The sequence below is a fragment of the Pan paniscus genome, chromosome 21, assembly GCF_029289425.2.
Source record: "Pan paniscus chromosome 21, NHGRI_mPanPan1-v2.0_pri, whole genome shotgun sequence".
In the NCBI taxonomy this organism is placed as follows: domain Eukaryota; kingdom Metazoa; phylum Chordata; class Mammalia; order Primates; family Hominidae; genus Pan; species Pan paniscus.
The window spans coordinates 65685730-65708525 of NC_073270.2; the positions used below are offsets into that span (position 1 = coordinate 65685730).

The window sequence follows — 22796 nt, forward strand, 5'->3', positions numbered from 1 at the left end:
AAAAAATTACTCAGATGAAAAGATACAATTATTTACTTTAAAAATCAGGTGGATCACTTTACAATTGCTGGTGCTTTAGGATCATTTTTTCCCTAAAAACTTAAAAATTTAGACTACATTGTTATGTAGCAAAAACAATCAATGAAGAGGTAGGATTAATTATTATTTAAATCAATGGCAATCTGTTTAAAACTTTTTGGCTCTGAAGACAGCGAGTACCTTTATTTATAAATAATTCACCAGCCTCATTGACCAATCCTAGGTAAGTCTTCTTCAATCAACACAGAGCTAAAATAACTTGGATCTGATTGCTTGGCACAAGCAGGCCACAAGTCAAAGAATGAGTAGGAACATATTCTGTATTCTCAATTTACTATTGAAAATTTGTTCCATTAGATCAAAGTTGGCAAACTATGGCCCACGAACTAAATGCAACTCACTGCCTGTTTTTGCATGACTGTATTACTCACCAGCAAGTGCTCTGTGAAAACTATTTGAATCTATCATGTTTTATTAAAACAGTAGTGTCAAAGGTGAACATCATTCACTCTTGTCAGTTTACCCACGGTCAGTTCTTTGAATTTTTGTCAGAAGCAGAAGCTGAGTATTCTGACTTTCCCTACCACACAGCAGTCAAATGGCAGTGGGGTTTTATTGTGACTTTTTGATATCCAGCACCAAGACTGAAATTTTTCTGAACAAGAGCTGTCCTCAACCTTTATTGCTGAATACTGAATGGCTTTGGTAATTAGCACTGGCTGCAGAGTTAACAATGTTTCTAAATGAATTGGGCACAAAATTACAAGACAAAATAATGCTTGCATCATGAACTTAACACTGCAGTGAAGTCATTCTGATAACTAAGGTGATCTGAAAGGCAAGTAATGCTATGCTGCTTTATACACTTCACAGACTGTCAAAACAGGAAGCAACATCTCCATTTCCACACAAATTTGCAGGGAATATATTTTTTCCAAACTCCAACTACAGGTCTAGCAGTGTTTTTGGGCTTTGTTGTAAGTACAAAGGAAATTTCCACATTTCAAAATCCATTTAATTGTGCAACTGGGAAGCTTCCACATAACCTTCAATTGGAAGTGATTAATTTGCAATGCAATGACATTCTAAAATGCAAATGTTAAGAACCTAACAATTCTATTAATGCCTTTCAAGTGATGAACACGCTCAATTAAAAGCATGCTTATGCACTGATATCAGTATTTGGCACTGTCTGCATGAAAAGCCATTTTCTAATGTGACATACATAAAACCTCATTATAGACAGGGATTAACAAATGAACATTTACAATCAATTTTGAAAACAGAACACTAACTCTGAACCCTAATTAAATGAAATGTTATTCTCTCGCAAAAAGAATGCAAGTTTCATTATTAGTAGACCTATATTACAAAAAATTGTACAACTATTATATTTTCAATGGCATCAATAAATCATTTGTAGAAATTTGTTTTTCTTTCTTGTTATACAAGTACCTACATAATATTCTTAATTGTTTTTCTCTTGGACTACAAAGTCTAAAATATTTATTATCTGGCCCTTTACAGTAAAAGTTTGTTGATCCTTGAATCAGATAATGAGTTCTTAATACTAGGACAATACAATGGGAATTGTAAAATTATACTAAAACTCTAACAGTAAAATTTATTGTTCCAATAGAAAATAAGTGTTTATTATACCTTCATCACTGACATCATGTATGACCTGAAAAAAAGTGAATAATAATTTACAAGTTACTATATATTACAAACCATTACAATATTATAAACCATTACAAATGGTATTGAAATGACAGATTACATTTTAACTCACAGCATAATTACTTTTTATTAACTAACCATTTAATTATATTTACCAGAATAAATGCTTTATACAATCTGAACAGACCAATCCAACCAAGTCACCAACCAATCTGTTAGTGACTTTTAGGCTCAGGGCACAGAGAACACAAATTGTTTTTTAAATAAACACATGCTTTATAAATATCAGTGTAATCAATGTGATTTTTACCAGCAGAAGATCAACTAAGTCTTCTATCATATTTAGAACAGCTTCATCTTTTGAATTTCCTTGACTCTGAATAATGTCCTTGGATTTTTCAAACCAGGCAACCATGTAAAAAAAGGAATGAACTTATTACTTTGAGTTCCATTTTAATAATTTTAAGAATGTACTTATCTATCTTTGCATCAACAGTAAACCTAGGAATAAAGATACATCAAAATTAAAATTTTAGAGTTGTATCAAAATAAATTCATGTTTTTAAAGATCCTCGTTTTTTTTTAACTATCTTTTCCCATTGTTTAAAATGGGAATAGATGTAAGTTAATTTTGATTCCATGTAGAAGATCCTTATTTCTCCTTCAAATTCCTAGTTAGGGTACGTTTATTATAATAGAAGGAAGTAAATTATCATCACAATTTAGACCATTTTGATATTGTTACTATATGAAAGGTTTTCATATTATTTTACCTTAATTCAGATATTTGAGTACATACATCTCAGATACTATTCTAGGTGACAATAATGTAGCAATGAACAAAAGAGACAAAAATCAATATCCTACATTCTAGCATGGGAGACAAACAATATAAAAACAAAAAATGAAGTTAGATAATAAGAGTTAAAGAGACAATAAAGCAAGTAAAGGCCTTAGGGAGCTTAAACTCACATGATTATCAAGGAGTCTGTCTTTGTACAGTTTTCTTGTGATCTTTATATTTGTAACATATATCACAAGTTATAGAAATGTTTTATTCCAAAAATTGTACCTAAAGTTCCTAAATTTATTTTCAACAATTTGGATAATTTCTTACTAGAAAGCATATCTTTTATAATATTTCATTCACATGAATATGTTACATATTCCATACTTATCTTTTGTATTAGTCCTTGTTTTATCATCGTTAGAAGTCCAGCTTGCCCCAATACACTGATATTTTTGCCACATCTTCCAACAGAAACCAAAATGGCTGAAACATTGTGGATATCCTCTTTATTAAGTTCCTGAAATAAAAGGTATACATTAAAATTTCTGTAAACACAAAACAGTATGAAATAGACATTGTACAAGGAGCGTTACACATATATTTTAATCTTCACAAATCCTGAAAGATGGTCATTTTAATCATCTCTATATTGCAACAGATGAAAATGTGGTTTAAGAATGTGACCTGCCCAAAGCCATACAATCAGGGAATGACAAACTCAGGACAAAAATGGAAATCTGTATAAATCCAAGAAACTTTATACTATGATACAATGAATCAGCAACTTTCCATTCTAAAAAGCTCCATGTATTTAACTAACAGAAACAAGAAATTTTTATTCAATTTCTTGGATTCATAATGAATCTCAGATACTGGGGTGAGGGGATTATCAATAATCACCTTTTCTCATGTATGAAAATGCCTTAAATATGATTAAATTCAAAGTTTGGGGTGATTTTTCTATGTTTTAGTTTTGACAGAAGTAGGCATTGCCTATGTAACATCAAGTATACACTGATAGGTTTTTTTAAAAAATCTATCAACTTGTTTAAACTTCAAAGAGCTGAAGTATTTTTTCCCCAGTTTCAGCCACAGTTAATAGTAAAGCCCTTGTGAACACATATTTTTGTATATTTTATTTGGGAAATGACATTCCAATGTGTTGAGATTCCTCAAACAAACAAACAATAATAAGCAAATGGTGAAATAAGCATTTATTTATATAATTATGACTGAGCTTGCCCAAGCCTATTCATTTTTTTCTGATGGAGTACTTCCTTCTAAAACTAGAGTTCTATCTAATAATTGTAACAATCATTCAGCAAAAATGAATATTTACCCTGCATATAAGGTTGTCCACCTTGTGGAAAAACTGTTTGCTGCATTTAATCTTCACATCTTCACAAATATCAATTTGCAAAAGTGTTTTCAAAGGTTTGAAATCATTTTTTCTTAAAGCATCATCAATGCATTTTTCCAACTGCTAGAGAAATACATTTAACGGCACATACTGTATCAAAACCAAAATTAATTACCTTATGCAATCTAGTAATTTGAGAACCGCTTTCACATGAAAACTCTCAAATGAACTCATAAAATATTAATTCACGTGTTTTTTAAAAATATGGCCACTATTAAATTTGGAACAACTGAATTAGAAATTACATTTCTTTGATAATATGATTAGAAAAAAATATTTTATTAATATTTCCAATTCATATCTTTTATTACTAAGGTAATCTTTATGTCAACCTCAATAGAAACTTGATGAAAAAAGCAAAAAAAGTTTAAAGTAACAAACACTTAAACCAAGAATAAAAGCCTAGCATACCTGACTACTAATCTCTTAACGGGGTTTAAATAGTAAAGAAAAAAATACATAAAGACAGGCAAAAGCACCTTTTAGAAATTATGCCAACTAACATAAATTAAGCATTACCATTATATAATATTTATAACATTATTAAAATCTGCCATCCTTGCTATTAAAGTACAACTTCATTAATAACAAATGTTCATACTGCAACCTGATCACTAAACAGGTTTGGCTGTGAACTGCATACATGTTGAATAGATTATTAACACTTACACTTTACCTAAATACACAATATTTTAATCTCTAAAACTTAATACAAAAATATCCAAGCATAAATTATGCATGAATCAGTGCATAATTCTTTTCAATGTAAAAGGTAGGTATAAAGAATCAGCATTTTTAATACTTTATAAATATTCTTAATATAGCTTTTGCAAACATCTACTGAATACATGAAAGGACACTTTATTTAAACTATTTTTGACCATTTCATAAAAACATGTAAGCTTTATCATTGCTAAAAACATAGCACTGAATACCTGTAAGTAAACAAAAAGTGATTTTCAGAATGAAAATACTTACTTTTGGTCTAGGACTACATACCTGGAGATCTGGTCTTATTGGCATTTTGACTTCATTTAAAAAAAAAAAAAAAGCAAGACAAAATAAACACCTATAAAAGAAAACATATATTTTCTGTATCTCACAATCTGTTTCATGTGTTTAACAGTTTAAATATCTTACACACATAAATATGCATTTATTATTTATACCAAAGGCAATATTAATTTCCTCACTAAACACTTACCTATTTATTAAATTACACATTTGAATATGATCAAATAAGTTTCTAGATAAAAACCTGAAGATCATTTAGTCAAGCTCTTCCTTTTTATAGATTACTTAAATTAATGTCAAATATCCTGCCAAAAGGTCACAAAGCTAGTTAGTAAAAGAATAACCTGGATCTCCCTTTCCAGTGATTCCCTGCTATACTTGTTCCACCTCTGAGAACAATGAAAAAAAAAAAACTCTTGAATTAATGTGCAAATGAAATTTGGGCTATTAATATTCAAGAAAGGAGGAATATGCAGATATACTAACAATGAACAGGATCAAAATATGCAAGGAAAGGAGTGAGGAAAAGATAACTCAAATGCATTTCATATGTCCACAAGACTGTTCAGGAAAGATAAAGAACCCCCAGTTTCTGGTTGAATGCTGAAATTAAGGTGAGGACCTCACTTTCCCAAAGTTATCTGGGTCCTTAAAGACCATGGGATGCAAATACAAATAACTGCCACAAATTAATATATTGCAATATGGCTAATAGAAAATATGCACCAGGTTCTAAAGAGAGATTCCATGCTTATGAAAACAGGACCAAAAATAGATTAAATCACTTCAAACAATCCTATCTTGTGTGTTTCTGACAAAGATCAAAGATAAAGGTCATTGATTCTCCCTGCCATGAACACCTAAGGAATTAACATTATTTTGGTCAAGAAAATGCAAATCATTGCTGTAGTCTTCCTCAAAGCTCTGTATCCCTATTGTGTTTTGTAGAATATGCATAATTATTTGCCTGTCTTTTTTGGAACAAAGTACTAAGGTTATTCTGAGAGGAACCATGTGCCTGATAGTATTATTCATTTATAAATAATAAAGTCTGATGATTATGTTTCTTACCATCTCATTTTAATAATTATGGGAATTTTTAAAAAAAATATTGTATGTTACAAAACTCCATGTCTACAAAAAAAATTTTTTTTAATTAGCTGGGTATGGTGGTGTGTGCCTGTAATCCCAGCTACTCTGGAGGCTGGGGTGAGAAATTGCTTGAGCCTAGAAGTTGAAGGTTACAGGGAGCTATGACTACAACACTGTACTCTAGCCTAGGCAAGAGAGGGAGACTCTGTCTCTAAAATAAACAAAAAGAATGCATGTCATCATTTCTAAGGTAACCACTAAATGAGTAGTGAAAAAATACGTAACTACTAAGCTAAGTGGGGGGAGGGAGGCTGTAATGTTTTCATTTTAATCAATCCAGAGAGAGAGAGAAAGAGAAAGAGACCCAGAAGAAGAAAGAAAAACAGAAAACACAAAGTAAGGTGATAGATTAAAAGTTACATATCAGTAATTACATTGAAAGTAAAATATATTAAATACTCTGAAGAAGTAAGAATGTCACCCTCCCAATATGCTGCTCTCACATATTGACTATTTTAAATTAAGGGCACTTAACAAAAAACAGCAGGTACAAGATCACTCTCACCTTCATTCCGTTTCCTAAAAGCAGGAAATGAAATTCCCATGTGAAAGATGTCCTCTCTATACCAAAAGAGAAGTAATCTTATAATTAAGGAGGGGAAGTTAAAATTAAGAAAATCTGTACAACCAAACTTTGTTAAACCCACTCCTATCTTCCTAGTCATTTCTCCACCCAATTAACTACCCTAGCCTAAGGCCTCTTTGCCTTATCTTATTTCACAACTTACTATTCTTTGTCCAATTCAGTATATAACTGACCCTAACTACTTCTTTGGGTCTTCATGTTCTTATGAGGGATCCTGTGTCATGTAAAACATGTATTAAAGAAATTTGTGTTTTTCTCCAGTTGATCTATGTCAATTTAACTCTAAAAGGGAAGAGGTAAAGTTTTGCCTCCCCTACAACTCCAATTAAAAGTCAGATTGTCCTCAAAGGATCAGTGCTTGAGGGATGGATACCCCATTCTCCATAATGTGCTCATTTATCATTGCGTGCCTGTATCAAAACATCTTACGTACTCCATTGACACCTACTATGTACCCACAAAAATTAAAAAGAAAAAAGTTGGATTGTCGGGTAGGTTAATCATTTTTAAAACTATATGCTGTCCAAAAATATTATATTTTAAGAGATATACCTTAAATAAAGGGCTATAAAACAGTTGGAAATAAAAAGAAAAGATAGCTACCACACAAACAAAAGAAAGCTAATAAAACTATATTACTGTTGGATTTACCATAAAAGTCCAACACAGATGGTACTGAAAAGAGAATCCAGAAACAGACCTATACACATGACTTGATTTATGATCAAGGTAGAACACAAAGCAGTAAGGAAAGGGTACGATAATCTTTTCAATTAATCTATACTGTTCAACTGGATGTTCATAAGAAATTTAACAAAACCTCACTACTTCATACCAACCATCTCATACCATATGCAAACACCATTTCCAGGTGGAATGAAAATTGAGAACAATTAAGTTTCTAGAACATAATATATTAGAACATCTTCATGACCATGCAATAAGCAATAAGCAAGATTATAAAAAGCTCTAACCATAAAAGACAACTGATAAGTTGGACAACCTTAAAATTAGAAATTCTTGTTCAATGAGAACACATGGATACACGGAGGGGAACAACACACACTGGTGCCTGGTGGGGCGGCAGGAGGGAGAGCATTAGGAAAAATAGCTAATGCATGCTAAGTTTAATACTTACAGGTTGATAGGTGCAGCAAACCACCATGACACACAACATGGTGGTTTTCCTATGCAACAAACCTGCACATCTTGCACATGTAGCCCAGAACTTAAAATAACCTATTGATTTTCTCAATCCATGAGCATAGGATTTAACGAAAGAAAGAACTCTGTTGGAAAACATCATTGAGAGAACAAGGCAGGCCACACAGATGAAAGTATTTTTCTCTTGTACATTATTCACATGTGTGAATATTCACAACTGTTACTAAGTTATCTGGTTATCAGTTAATGTAAACATACTCTTGGAAACATGAACTGAATAAAAGGTCCTATTTTGGCACCACAGCCTATTTAATGTCATAGCCTCTGACCTTCCACCTTCAAAAGAGTCTATAACTCTGACCAGTTGCCTCACTTGTTAACGTATTGCCCTGGTAACAAGGTTATAATTGACATCTTTGATTCCTAAATGTTTTAAATAGAGGGAAGATTTCCTCATCAAACAGAGGATTACTGGGACTACTACTTCTCCCAAATGCATGTAGGTACTATAACTTATTATCAATCTGTTAATTTCTTTTTTTAAGAAAATCAGAAGTTCATGAGTGTTCATTTAGATGAAGTGAAGCAGAACAATACTGCCTGCTTTAAAACCTCACTAGTTTGTCAAAACCTCACAGAGAACTGTGGAAATAATAGCTCTGAATTTATGTTTGTCTATAGGCTCAGAATTCTTCCTAACCCCACCTCCTAGTATTAAGGAAACAAACTTTAGAAGTAACAAAAGCAGCTTCCATTCAGGAATCTGCTGGGAGACAGTCTCCAGCCAAAACAAATATGGATTGAAGGAGGAACCTTCTCCTGTAAGACAGGTTTCATAAATCCAAGAAATTCCATAAGGGATGGAATTGTGCCAACTGCCTCTGTAACAAGAAGAAAAATGTTTGCTCACAGCTATGTGTGGATTCTCACTGTATTAATTTCCTAGGGTTGCCTTAACAAAGTGCCACAAACTGGATGGCTTAGAACTGCAGAAATTATCTCAGTGTGGAGGCAAGACGTCTAAAGTAAAGGGGTCAGTAGGATCATACTCCCTCTGAAAGTGCTGGAAGAAGGATCTTTAAGCTTCTGGTAGCTGCCGACATTCTTTGACTTGTGGCAGTATAAATCCAGTCTCTGCCTCCTTTATCACATGGTATTCTTCCTTTTACTTTTCACATTGTCTTCTATGCATATCTGTATCCAAATTTCCCCTTTTTATAAATATATATTGGGTTAGGGCCCACCCTAATAACTTAAATAATAAGTTAATAACTTAACTTGGTTAAATGCAAAAGACCCTATTTCCAGAAAAGGTCACATTCTGAGATACTGGGAATTAGAATCTCACATATCTTTTTAGGGGAACACAATTCAACCCATAACAGTCACTACATAAAGCCCAAACTTAATATTGGAATGCCAAAAACATGGGATTCAAAGAAGAAATAAAAGTTGAGGTTTTGAATGTACTGGGTGGGGAAGGAAAACATGTCATATAAGAGCTAGTAACCAGGGCAGCCTGGGTTACCCCCCTGCACATAAGGCAGCAATGCCATTACAGGGTGACATAATTATAGAAATTTTCCTCAAATGCAGTGCCAAAATTAGCCTCTTGCTGAAATATTTTCTCCATTTCAATTAAAGTGAAACAAGTCAGATTCTGGATAACTGACAGAGACTGGTCTACTGGAAATATATACCAGAACTTTGGCATTGAACAAACAGTTTCTGAGAACATATAACTGGTACTTCCTTTCCACGGAAAACAGCTGAAGCTACAGCTGATGAAAGAACTCCAACTCCACCAAAGAATCTGACTGCACTTGAACATAATGAGATTTGTTGAGAATGTGTCTTTGAGACTTAAAAATTTTGGCCTTTAGACTTTTAAATTCAGAAGCACAAAAAAAGGATTCTGGACATTTAAATCTTTCAGTCCTTGGTCTTTAACTTGTAAAGGGTTTTAATTTTGCAACCTTAATGTTCCCTGAGATGTTCAAAACAGAAAATCTTTACATTCAAATTTGTTGGCATTTTACTGCTGAAACATCTTTATGTATTGCCAAATACCTTTGTTCAGTATAGTACATCAAAGGCTCTACCATATATCTAGAGATAATTTGGAATGGGAAGTAAAACAATGACATTTCTGCCTCAGATATAGAGTGGCATTAGGTTTCAATTTTCTGTTCTAACCCAAAGTAGAATCTTCTTCCAGGGTCAACATCTAAAGTTCTTCCACAATCCAAAGAGAATACCCAAAAGAAGGTAATGGCCTCGTGAAGAAAGGAAAAGAACCATCCAGATAAATCTCCTCCAAAAAACAGGTTAATAATTAAGTGAACAAAAAGCTAGGAAATGTTAGAGAGAAATACCTTTTCCCTACTCCTAGCTTCCGTGAGAAAGACTGAGTATACCATCGGCCTCTCTCTATTCCTTTAATTTACATCACCACTGAGGAGCTGGAAATATTTGATTGGTAAATTTGGGAAGGAAAATGAGCCAGGCTCAGCTCAGCTCCACCCTTTTGTTTACATGAAAACTGAAAGAGGAGTTTCATGTTGTTTTCAGTTTTGTTCCTTCTGGAAGCTCTGCCCCTGTGAGAAAGTCAGTATTTTGCTCTGTCCTTTTTTTCTGGAGTCAATACAGTAAGCTTTCTCTTCCAGGGTGGAAGGTGAAAAATGCAGGTCTGGAAAGGTCTAACTCAATTACCTTGCAGTGCCTCGGGCAGTAAGTTTGCTTAATTCTGGAGCTCAGTATTAGCAAATTCACTAGGCCAACAACCTAAACTCACACCCATGAACCTAGCCAATATAGGACTAATGAAGGTTACGTTTCTTTTCCTACTCTGTCAGAACCCAGGAAGAAAGAGGAATGCTGTTTACCAGAGGACCTTTGAGAGATTCCAGCAAGGCTCAACATAAATACCTACAGTGTTCCTTTTTATATTAGCAATAATCAGACAATTCCATTTTTTAATATAAATAACTAAAATGAATAAATCTAACAAAAAGATCTTAGCAAGAGATATGAATACATGGAGTTGTTCCTATTCATTAATGGAAGGACTTAACATTATAAAACCATCAATGCTTCACTAAAATAAACATCTGAATTTCTAAACTCCAAAGCAATTCCAGTAAAAATCACAAAATAATAATTTGAGAGATTTGGCTAATTCTTTTAAAACATGTATGGAGGAATAATGCTGCTCTAATACTAACTTTTAAAATATTAGAGAAGAAAAATCACCTTATTTGATATTAAAACATATTACAAAGTCACAAGAAATAACTATAAACAGTGAAGTATTAAGAATGGAAAACAAATGGATCAATAAAACAAAACAGAATTCAAACACATAAGCATATATTGGAAGTTCATACTTGAGTCAGATGGTTTTGCAAATCGGGAAAGGTAAACTGGTCAATAAATGGTCTGGGAAAAGTGACTTGGCATGTGGAAAAAATAACATTAGAAATCTATTTTGCCATAAAAAAATAAGGTCTAGATAAATTAACCGCATGAATGTAAAAAGTAAATGTTTATAAACTATTAGCAGAAAATTCAGGAGGCTATCACTAAGATGTTCCAAGAGGAAAGAATTTAAAACAAACGCACAAAACATAAAAAGTAATAGATTTTAACTTTTTGTGCATCACTGTTTGTAAAAGAGAGGCAGCATACTAGGAAGACATTTGCAATGGAATAAGAGACTAAGGATTAACATAAAAAGAATTATTATGAAGAACTTAACAAATCAAGGAGAAAAAAAGCAATAACCCAACAGCAAAAATGGAAAATAAGAAGAGGTGATTCAGAAAATAAAACTCAACTGGCTAATAAAGAAATGAAAATGCTACCTCCATGGTAATCAGAATGCTAGTAAAACAATAACCAGTCCCCTCTCCACCACCCACCATATTGGCAAAAACCAAAGAGACTGATACTACCAAGTCACAGTGGGAATAAAGGAAATTGGAAATCATGTATGTACTCCTGGTGGGAAGCAAATAACTGCACTTTGAAAAAGAGTTTGATAGCATTGGGTAAAAATGTAAACTTGAATACCATATGACACAGTAGTTCCACTTCTAATTTTACACTTTAGAGAAACTCAAAAGCACAAAGGGAATATAAAAATATTTACTGAAGCATTTCTTCTAATATCAAGAAACTGAAAACTGCCTCTGTCAGTGTGGTGGGTGAGGAGGTAAACATGAAATGTGGTGAGTGATGCAACTGAATTCAGTAGCTGAATATAATGAAGAAGATCTATATCTCAGAATATGGTGCATCTCAAACACAATATAAAGCATAAAAAATGCAGAATGAGATAATAGAAATTCTTTATGTAAAATCTAAAGTATACTTAATAAAGGCTTATATGCACTGTTATTTATATGTGTGTATCTGTGTAATACCAGAGGATACTTTATTAAAGAAGGATACAAATACTGGGCATATGAACATTGGATGATTTGCACAGGTAAAGAAAATAACCCTAGGGATAGGGAATAAAATGGACCAAAAGACAAAAAAAAAAAAAGAGACAATTTTAATTATTTATTTAGAGGAGTGCAGTAAAGCATGGTGCCTAGACTGAGAATACAATTGATTAAATTAACTTAATTCTGTTTCCTAAGGTTCAACATACGCTCATACATACCCTTTCAATCACCACAACCATTAGGACAGAGCAAAAGGGGCCCCTGCTATGCACTCTATATAGTGTAATCTCTTTCTCACTATCTCTTATTACTGAGCACACAGGCATCTCTATTAGCTCAAAACCCAGGACTCAGGCCTACCCCCAGAAAGTCTATAACCATGAACACATTATTCATTCTCATAACTCTATCCTTCAGGCCCCTGAACTTCCTTTGCCTATGCCTATGAAAGAAAAGGACTGCAGTTAATTACACTATTCTGCTTACTTTACGTATGTCCGAATTTTCCATAATAAAAAAAAAATGCTTAAAGAAGTCGGGGAGTGTGAAGCCACAATTGAATACAGAGAAGGTTTCAGACTGTGCTAATGCTAACATTTTAGTCTCTGCTTCAGAACAAAGATAGCATGTGAGCAAGTGCTTAGGTAAGAGAAAAGAGATATTGTCAAATCCTTCCCCTGCAAAGCAAGAATACAGATGATTCTTGCATGACAAGATATTACTTTTTAACAGTGCCAAATGCCCATCTTCTTCCTTCTCTTTTTACTCCAATTTGTGACTCTAGAAATACTAGCAAATTAGTGCACAGTATTTGCAACAGTAGCACATGTTGGCTGAGGAACATTCTGTAGTAGTAAGCAATCCATATTAATATATATGTAGATCTAGACATGAACTACGTGAACATGACATGGACTCTACATTAGACAGTAAGCAAACACTAAAATAGTGAATAAATGTATTGTTATAATATTTAATAATATGGTAATTATTCAAAAATAAACAATTCCGGTGTTATTAAAAATTTTTAAGGAAACTATTAATTACAATTCTATGATAATTTTAATATTTAAGAATTTTTTAAAGAAAAATACTTTTTACACCTATTTTATGTTTGTGATATAAACCCAAATTTGATACATTTTGAGTATAACACATTTTGAGTAATTACAGTTTTAACCCTTAGATCATGGCTGTCAATAGTAAATAAGTAAAAGTCTTCATTATAACATGATTTTTAAAATAAAAATGAACTATACACAGTAACTTATGAATTATGTAAGTATTTTATCACTTACTCAAAGATTACCAGTCCATCATCAGATATCCATAATAAGTGCATTCAGTTATCTTTGGTACTTTTCAGGATTCAGTCATAAAAATAATAGCCTTGGCTGGTGGCTTATGCCTGTAATGCTGGTGGCTAGCACTGTGGGGGGCCCAGGCAAGAGGACTGCTTGAGCCCAGGAGCTCCAGACCAGCATGGGCAACATGGTGAGATCCTATTTCTACAAAAATAAAAGTTAGCCTGGCCTGGTGGATCGCAGCTGTGGTCTAGCTAATCAGGAGGCTGAAGTGGGAGGTCCAGGTTTCAGTGAGCCATTTTCACGCTACTGCACTCCCACCTCGGCGGCAGAGCAAGACCCTGTCTCAATAATAATAATCATAGCCGTACATGTAGTTTTCTATTTTGATGCAGTGAAGGTGTATTTGTGAAATTTGAGACTATTTTATTTTACAATTTGAAAACTTGATTTAAAACTTTAAATACTTAAAATATGTTGTGGGGGCTCCATTTATACTCTTTCCCTAGGGCCAGCAACTGTTGAGGCAGGCTTGCCCATTAGCGTATGCTTTATCTGTTTTCAGAACTAAAGCAATTTGAAACACTGTATTTTACAAAGTGCCCTGAGCCATTAATTACAGCACAGAAAAAAGTACAGCCAAAGAGGCACATAAAGCTAACAAGATGGTTTTAGTTTCTAATCTACTTTTGCACGAAGTCAGTTGGGGAAAAACAAACCAAGGAAAGCAAACTGAATAATCAGGTTACACACACACACACGCATGCCTCAAAGCTGAATGCATACAGGCCACAATAGAGTCAAAAGCACAGCACTATCCACAACATCAAACAAGTCAACATTTGCAAGTGAAAGAGAAGGCTAACTCTAAAAAGAAACAAAAGTTATACACTTATTTTTTCCAACCTCATAAGGAAACAATTTAAAAGATCTTTAGGAACTACTACTATGTAACAGAACGACTTCGGAAACCGAGAACAGAATAATAATGTTTCAAGAGAAGCGTGGACTTACCTGTCAAGTAAGCAGGCTTTGGGCCCCAGTCTACTGAACTGGGGGACTGGTTAGCGAGCAACACAGAGAACTAGTAAGATGATGACTGTGTATCTGCAGGCAGATAAAGGCGTTACGGATAAAAACAACAACAAAGAAAACAATTTGGCAGATGAGGGAGGCAAAGATTTTCCCCCAAAGGAAAAATTGCTGAATAAATGCAAGCAGCAGTGGATAATTCAAAGTCCCCTCTGCCATGGTAACTAACATAGCTAAGGTGTCCAAAAAGACATTAAAGGTGAATGAAGGGGAGGGAAGGCGTCCTCCTCCTCCCATCATTACTAAAAAATGTAGGCCGGGCGAGGTGGCTCATACCTGTAATCCCAGCACTTTGGGAGGCCGAGGCAGGTGGATCACCTGAGGTCAGGAGTTCGAGACCAGCCGGGCCAACATGGAGAAAACCCGTCTCTACTAAAAATACAAAATTAGCTGGGCGTGGTGGCGCGCCAAGTTCCCAGTTACTCCGGAGGCTGAAGCAGGAGAATCGCTGGAACCCGGAAGATAGAGGTTGCAGTGACCCGAGATCGCACCACTAAACTCCAGCCTGGGTGACAGAGCGAGACTCCGTCTCGAAAAAAAAAAAAAAAAAAAAAACCCACGCTGCCGTATTCGCAGATGCTCGGCCAGCCTGGAGCCCGGTCCAGAAAAGGCCGCACGTGGAGCCACGTGTCGCGCATTGAGCCGCTCCGGGGCGCGTCAGGCCCAGCTGTGCGGAGGGGCTGGCGGCCTCAACCGCAAGGAGAGGCCGCAGGTGGGGACGGCGGGAGGGAGAGAAGGGACTGAAGGCCCCGAGCAGGAGGAACGTTTTGCGCGCACTCCCTTCTTCCCTAAGTGGAACCGGCAGTGGCAACAACGAGGCCGAAGGCGAAGTCCCTGCTCCCACCGCCGGCACGGTGACCCCTTTTTCCAAGGGTCACCCCCGAACCAACAAAGCACACACACACCCGAGATGCGCCCCAGGCCGCAGCGCCAACCCCCCTTCAGGTGTCCCGGAGGCAGGCGAGCAGCGGTCCCCAGGGCTCCCGTCGCCACCGCTTCTCCCGCACCCCTCAGCCTCCTCGGGCCGGCGACGCGCGCAGCCCCAGGCCTGCTCCCCGCTCGCCAAGGGCACCGCCCCGCGCCTCAGCCACCTTGACTGAGTCGCTCACGCGCGGGGGCGGCTCCGAGCGCCCATTTCCCATCCCCGAGGCCGAGGCTGGCCAGGCAGGTGCTGATGGGGAGCCTCGCGCGTGCGCGAGCCACCCTCGCCGCGAACTCTGCACAGCCCACGCCCTGGCCCAGCCTCGGCGCCTCCCCTCCGCCCACTGCCGCAGAACCGCACCCCCTCCCCCTCAGCAGCTTCCACAACCGCTCCGCCTCAACCGTCGGAAGCTTCTCGCCTGCCGGCTTGAAAGACCAAGCCGAAGCCCCACCCGCCCTCCGCGCCCCGCCGTGGGGGAAGCCCACCCAGGCACTCTGCTCAACCTGCCTGCGGAAGGAGGCGTCCGCGTAGTGTCGGTGGAGCCGCCCCCTATGCTGCCGAGCGTCGCAACTCTGCGCCTCAGGGACCGCCGCAGCGCCTCAGGCGAACGGCGGAAGGCGGGAAGCGCCCGTCCAATCCGCGCCAGGTGCGGTCGATAGTGCGTCCAATCGGCGTCGCCGCCAGCCAGGTCCCGCCCCCCCCACCCCCCCCACCCCCCCACCCCCGCCAACGCTCGCCGGGGTCGCCCGAGGCCTGAGCCAAGGGGGACGCGGTGGGCGCGGCTCAGGCCAGGCCCTCAGGTTAGTGGGTCCCGGCTGTCCCCGCGCTTCGGCCCGTCCTCCCGCGCTATGCTCTCCTGATGAACGCCCCGCGAGCGGAGTCACCCCCGCCAGCGAGGAGACGCGCTGCCTTGACTGGGGCCCTGGTCCCGGGACAGGCGAGCAGGAAGGGATGGAAGGGACGGAAGCGCGGGCGGGACCAGGAGAAGCCCATCCCCGCGCTATGCGTCCCCAGAGCCACTGGGACCCGCGGCTCCAGCCAGCCCTGCAGGGGCGAGCTGGACCGGGGGACCAGGGCGCCGGGCCGACGACTCCTGGGTGAGGCCTGGCTCCTGCCGGCAGGGGGCGCAGGGCCGCCTGGGCTCCTGGGTGCGGGTGCAGGAGGGCGGGAGAGACCGCAGGTCCGGAGACGGGGTGCTGAGCTGGGTACCCAACTGCGTATTCCTAGGCTCTTTCAGACGTTTTCATTTAAGATATCCGTTTAACTTATGCAGCCAGCGGGTGCTTGTGTAAAAAATCGCAGGCCCTTCTGAGACAGGCACAGCCGCGAAAGGGTCTCCTTGCCCCTTGGCTCGCAGAGGGCGTCGGTGTTCGGCGCTCAGTCTTCTGCGTGTTTTCCCCGTGCTCCCGTTCTGAGATGGAAACTGTTCCACGTGCACTGAGATGCAGCTCGGTCTTTCTAACAGCTTCGTAATTATTTAATCATGTGGATTAACTTCATCCGAGGAATTCAATCCTCCACTGATGAGCCTACACTTCTATTACAAATAATACTGCAGCAAACCACCTTTGGATTAATCAATATTTGTGTCGGATCAATTTTTAAAAGTTGAATTGTATGTGTAGTTAAACTTTTATAGGTATCTTCAAATCAAAATTTAAAATTATATTTTAATAACATTTTAATTTCTTATCTAAAAGGCACTAATTGTTTAAAAATATGGGATTAAGATTTAAATGTGCAGTGGAAAGCACCTGAAAAAAATAAACACAAGGGAATAGAATCAAAGCTCAGTTGTGGACCAGAGCAGATCAAATCACAGTAAATAAGCTCTCAGAGGTGTTTTAAATATTCTGCTTAGCTAGAATTACCAACTTCTTGACAACTTTGTAACTACCCCCATCGAACTTAATTTTGATATCTTAGTTTTTTAATTCAGAGCTGACAGATTACATATGCAATCTAAGGTACACAGGTGTACGCAGGGATTTGAGGGGATTTTATATGTTCAAAGCTTTCAATGCTTTTGAATTATACGTTTAAGTACTAATAATGTATAACACAAAATGTAAGAAGATCGAAGAGTGCTTCAAAATTGTGACCTGGCAATTTTGCATAATTATTTTCATACCTAGTTTTCCGCCAATAGATCTAAGATCCTTCATGGTGGAGTTGCGAACGCACAGAAATTTTCCTAATACACTTCAAAAATTAATAGTGATGATTTTTTACCTTGCCGCTTTTTAGTTGAAGAAAAATGTTAGTCTTTTTTATTGCTTCATGTGTTCAGGAAGCCTGCGGATTATTTAGTAAACATCAGTAAACTACAACATGGAAGAAAAAAACGATATCACTAATTTTACTGTTAATTTTTTTAAAGGTTTTAGACCGCGGCATTTCATGAAAAACCTTATTATAATCAAAATTTGGAAACTATGTGCCGTGGTTCACACATATACTCCCTGCACTTTGGGAGGCTGAGTTGATGGGATTGCTTGAGGCCAGGAATTTGAAACTAGCCTGGGCAACATAGCTAGGCCCTATCTCTACAAAAAAACAAAATTAGCCAGGCGTGGTGGCATGTGCCTGTGCACCTAGCTGCTCTACGCCGGAGGCTGAGGTAGGAGAATTCTGCTTGAGCCCAGGAGCTGGAGGCTGCAGTGAGCTATGATTGCACCATTGCACTCCAACGTTGGTGACAAGGCAAGACCTTCTCTCAAAAAAGAGAAATATCATAATTTGGCGTTCAATTAATTTAGCTTTCTGAATCAACAAGCATTTATTTGGAATATTCTATATGTCATATAACAGGTAGAGAGAGCATTGACTTTGAAACAGGTTTGAATGTTCAATTTGTTACTTACCAGCTATGGGACTTTAGGTGAATTACAGTTATGTATTGCTTAATGATAGGGGTAAGTTCTGAGAAAGGTGTCCTCCTCAAGCAATTTTGTTATTGTGTGAATATCTTAGCGTTTACTTACAAAAACATAGATGGTATAGCCTACTACACACCTCAGGTATATATAGTACAGTCTATTGCCTCAAGGCTGCAAACCTGTATACAGCATGTTACTGCAGTGAATACGGTAGACAACTGTAAGACAAGGGTATTTGTGTATCTAAACACAGAAAAGATACAGAAAAAAATCTGGTATAATTCCATGGATCCACGTCATATATACAGTTACCCTGTTGAGTGAAATGTTATGTGGCCTGTGGCTGTACTTACACCACTCTGAGCTTTATTTTCAGCTAAGAAAAAGGGGATATTGTCTACCAGGTAGCATAACATTCAGAATTAAATGAAATCACATATTTAAAGCACTTAGCACTGTGGCCAAGCAAATAAGGGAAGACAAAATAAATAAGTTTTCTTCCCCCATGTGCAAGACTTTGTACTTAGGGTGAGGGTCATGATCCGGAAGGCAGACAGACACACACTCATTACTGCCTGCACAGTGTCATTAACTGTTGTAAGAGAAGTACATTAATGATCACATTCCCTGTATTCCCCTAGAGCTTTCTTCATACCTCATGCTGACCTGGCATATAAAATTGCATTTCCTTTTCTCAAAGACACATACAACAACTCTGCTTCTGACGCTGAGGCAGCGTGTTGTAGAAAGGATAAGACTTGCATGTGAAATGATTTAGACAAGAAGTTTCTAAAGCTTGGTCTTCTGTAATTAGGCCACAAGAAAAACATACTGAAGCATAATAGAATAACTCACAACCATTTTTGCACATATACTTTAATACTTAGGCTTGGGTAAAATCATTTTAAATAACATATTAAAATACGTTTGGGGGGACAACCCAGCAATTGCACAGCCCACTAGAAAATTTTAACATCTAAGTAATATAACTGTTTTAGGGTCTGAAAGTTCTCCTTCAGTTGTTCCACAGCCTCTTTATCAACTAGGCAAATATATTTAAGCTTTTAAATTTCATAATGTTGATATTTTTTAAAAGGCACGGGAGGTTCACTTAATATTAAATATATAACATTCACTTTCATGACCAAAACCTTTTTGGCAAGTGACTTTCACATAGATTATGAGATTCTCTACATGCCTTAAAATAAATCTGGCAGCTCTTAACTCATATCTAAATTCTCTGGACAATTGTCTTGCTCTCTGTTTTGGGGCCAGAGGCGTAGCAGTGAAGGCCCTAACAGGCTTGCTGACCTAATTGGACAGTTTGTTAAATAGCAGGAAATGTAACAAGGCTTCTCTCTCTCTTGCATGTTAATGTAGTGAACAGTGCTAATAGCCAGAGATTGTGCAATTTAGTCACAATATTTCAAGTCAAAATTCAGTGTTCTTATATTAAAAGATACCGAAGAAAGCTATCCTTGTTCTTTGAATTATAAAAGCACAGAGGTTGCAATGATCAGAACCAAACTGGTTAAAAGCCGAAATGCATCCTTTCAGTATTGATTTGACAGATGCCAACAAGCATTCAAAAATTTAGAGTTAATTTCTTGGTGACAGGTAGCATAAAATTGATCAGACTGGTTTCAGCTGTATCATAAGCTTCACAAATTGGAGATCTTGTCCTTCCTGGCTGTTTTTTTTTTTCCACACCTTAATTCTAGCACCTGTTGTCAGACCACTGTTCAGCACCAAAAGAACTCCTCAGCCTGGAGTTCTTTGGAGTTTTAAGTGATTGCCTAACTCAGCAGGGGACAGTGGTCTTGACTTCTCAGTTGACGGTTTAAAAACATAAAAGAATTTTATATTTTAAAACTGACAAACTAGAAAATGTTAGAAACTCTATCTGAAGGCACAAAGTATAAAGTTGGTGGGTACTTGATAAAACATGATGTATGTAAATACAGTTCAAAACAATTTAAAAGTATAAATATTTGTCAATTATTTTTCCTCCAGTGCTCTGGCTATTGCTGAAAACACCTTCTAGTTCCACCTTGTAACTGGACTCCCAAAAGATGAATGCTGACATCTTCTGATGCTTAACAAGAAGTAAAAATAGTCACCGGAATCATCAAAAAGGTAATTGCAAAGGGCACTGTTGCCTGAAATTCTCTAGTCACCTGAAAACTGAAATAACTGAGGCAAGACTTCTTAAAATGCTTAGTTTCAAACTTAAACAGAATGGCCCGATAATGATCAAACATGTACAGAGAAATACATGAAATCAGAATTGTGAATGCAGAGAAATAACTGTTTTGCTAGTTTAAAAGTCTGAAGCTTTTCCCTCCTCCCCAGCTGTTAATGTAGGAGACACACAGCCTAACCAGGACAGTCTCAATGCCCAGGAATGGTTGTGTGATGACTGATAAAGCAGAAATTTCTTGCCTATTAATAGTTTCCCACTGTTAGAAGGCTACAGCCGTTGGCAATCAGATGTGGGCTCAGGTTTTCCTTGTCCTGGGGCAGGAATGCCTGGAGGGACCACGATGTGGGTCACACTGTACATTCTGTTTACTGTGGGCACAAACACAGAACTTTTTTTTTTAGCTTATTAAATCGAGAATATTCCTGAGGAGGCATCCGCTATGGGCTAAAGGTCCCAACATCACAATAATAAATAACAGCTATGTTTACAGAGACACATTCAGGACACATGCAAAAGCTTTTCCTAGCAGGAGGACTTGGGCCTTTGCAAAACAAGCTGCTTGGGCCTCCCCAGAGGGCCCACCCTCCCATGCACCCACCCCACCACCCTGCCCCAACTCATTACACAACTCGGCCTTCTGGCCACCTGAGGCTACTTTTTAGACCAAGTGACTCAGACGTTTCAAGTAGAAGACAGGATGGGCCACTGCCAGGGGACCTTGAAGCAGAAAATTAGGTCAGAGGACTTGGAGGATGGTGAAGAACAACCAGATAGATGTGAGAGCCCAGCAGGGAAATGACAGGAGGCGCAGCTTAGGTGTGGAGGCTCCAGGTGGCCGGTCCCCGCGCGGCTCAGATGAAGTGGATCCAGCTCTCTTCGCACTCCCCGCGAGGCATGTGCAGCGCGTGGTTGCGACATGTGAGGCTGTAGTCTCGGTGGTCGTTGTTGTCCCAGTACTCGGCACCCGCCACTTGGTAGCGCACCGCGAAGTGCACGCGGGAGCCGAGCTCCAGCAGGAAGGGCGGTACTGGGAAGCCGAAGGTGAAAACGTCCTCCGTGCCCTCGGGGCCTGCGGGCTCGCGCCACCGCGCCACCGCCTCGTGGGTACTGCGCCAGCCCGAGAAAGTGTAGCGCACAGCCACCTGCTTCTCGAAGGCCACGTTGCACACGCGCACTGTACCGCTGATGCCAAGGTCCGAGCAAGTGACACGCTCCAGGCACACGAGCTGCCGCTGCAGGCGCTCGCCAAAGTCGGCGGCCTCGACGGGCGGCGGGAAATCGGGCACCAGGCAATGCAGGGTGAACTCCAGGTCCTGGCTGCTGCAGCACAGGTCCGAGTTGATTGCGAGCCGCGACAGCACGTGCAGCGGCACGGACGGGTCGTCTCCCGCGTTGAACACCTTGACCTGTGCCAGCTCCAAGCCCAGGGCGTCGGCGAAGCGCACGCGGAGCTTCTGGCTGCAGCCCGGCCGACACGCAGCGCCCGGCGCGCCCGCGGCCTTCTGGCGGCGCTCGGGGGAGCTGGGCAGTGAGCGCGCCCGCCGCAGGATGATGGGCCGCAGGCGGGGGTCGCAGCCCGACGGCGCTGGCGTTGGCGGCGGCGCGCGGCCCGGGCTCCCAGGGGGCCTACAGGCCCGCGGCTCCAGGGCCACGCCGCCGTCCAGGTCCGACAGGCAGCTGAGGCTCCGGGGGCCGAGCTTCCGGGATCCCAGGGCGCTAGGCAGGACCGCGGAGCTCGGGCCTCTGGACATGGCCCCGCCGGCCGTCGGAAGATGAGGCAGGGATGAGAGACGACCTCCCGACCCCGCGACAGCTCCCTCCGTGCTCAGAAGCCGCTGAGAGTCCACCGTATCTGCAACCTGCGGGGGACCTCTCGGGCCCGGTGCGCCCTACCCTTGGTTCGCCACCTTGCTCCTCGAGTCCTTGTCCAGGTCCTCCGCTTCTTGCGGTTAAAGAAATTGTAAGAGTGGGGAGTTTTTCTCTAGTGGAAGCTTTCAGAGGCCTCCCGGGAGCGCAGGGGAGCGCCTCTTTTTTCTTCTTGCTTCCTTGGAGGTTCTTACAAGAAGGCTGCGTTCCGGGAGCGGCCCCTCCCACTTTCCC

General features: G+C 39.5%; 2 protein-coding genes across 2 annotated transcripts in view; both read right to left on the reverse strand.

The window, feature by feature from the left end:
• Positions 1–16304, reverse strand: part of SYCP2 (synaptonemal complex protein 2) — a 72185-nt gene extending 55881 nt beyond the window's left edge. Inside the window, exons 1-7 of the mRNA XM_055104696.2 lie at positions 16122–16304; positions 14615–14707; positions 4929–4998; positions 3849–3992; positions 2896–3026; positions 2030–2132; positions 1699–1723 (exon numbers count right to left, since the gene is read on the reverse strand). Coding sequence (XP_054960671.1) covers positions 1699–1723; positions 2030–2132; positions 2896–3026; positions 3849–3992; positions 4929–4952 — 427 coding nt within the window. The 5' untranslated portion in view covers positions 4953–4998; positions 14615–14707; positions 16122–16304. The remainder of the gene's footprint in view (positions 1–1698; positions 1724–2029; positions 2133–2895; positions 3027–3848; positions 3993–4928; positions 4999–14614; positions 14708–16121) is intronic.
• Positions 16305–19353: 3049 nt separating this feature from the next.
• On the reverse strand, positions 19354–22596 carry PPP1R3D (protein phosphatase 1 regulatory subunit 3D). The gene has a single exon (XM_024926899.4). The coding sequence runs from the start codon at positions 22445–22447 to the stop codon at positions 21548–21550; it is 900 nt and encodes a 299-aa protein (XP_024782667.2). The 5' UTR covers positions 22448–22596; the 3' UTR covers positions 19354–21547.
• Positions 22597–22796: the final 200 nt, after the last annotated feature.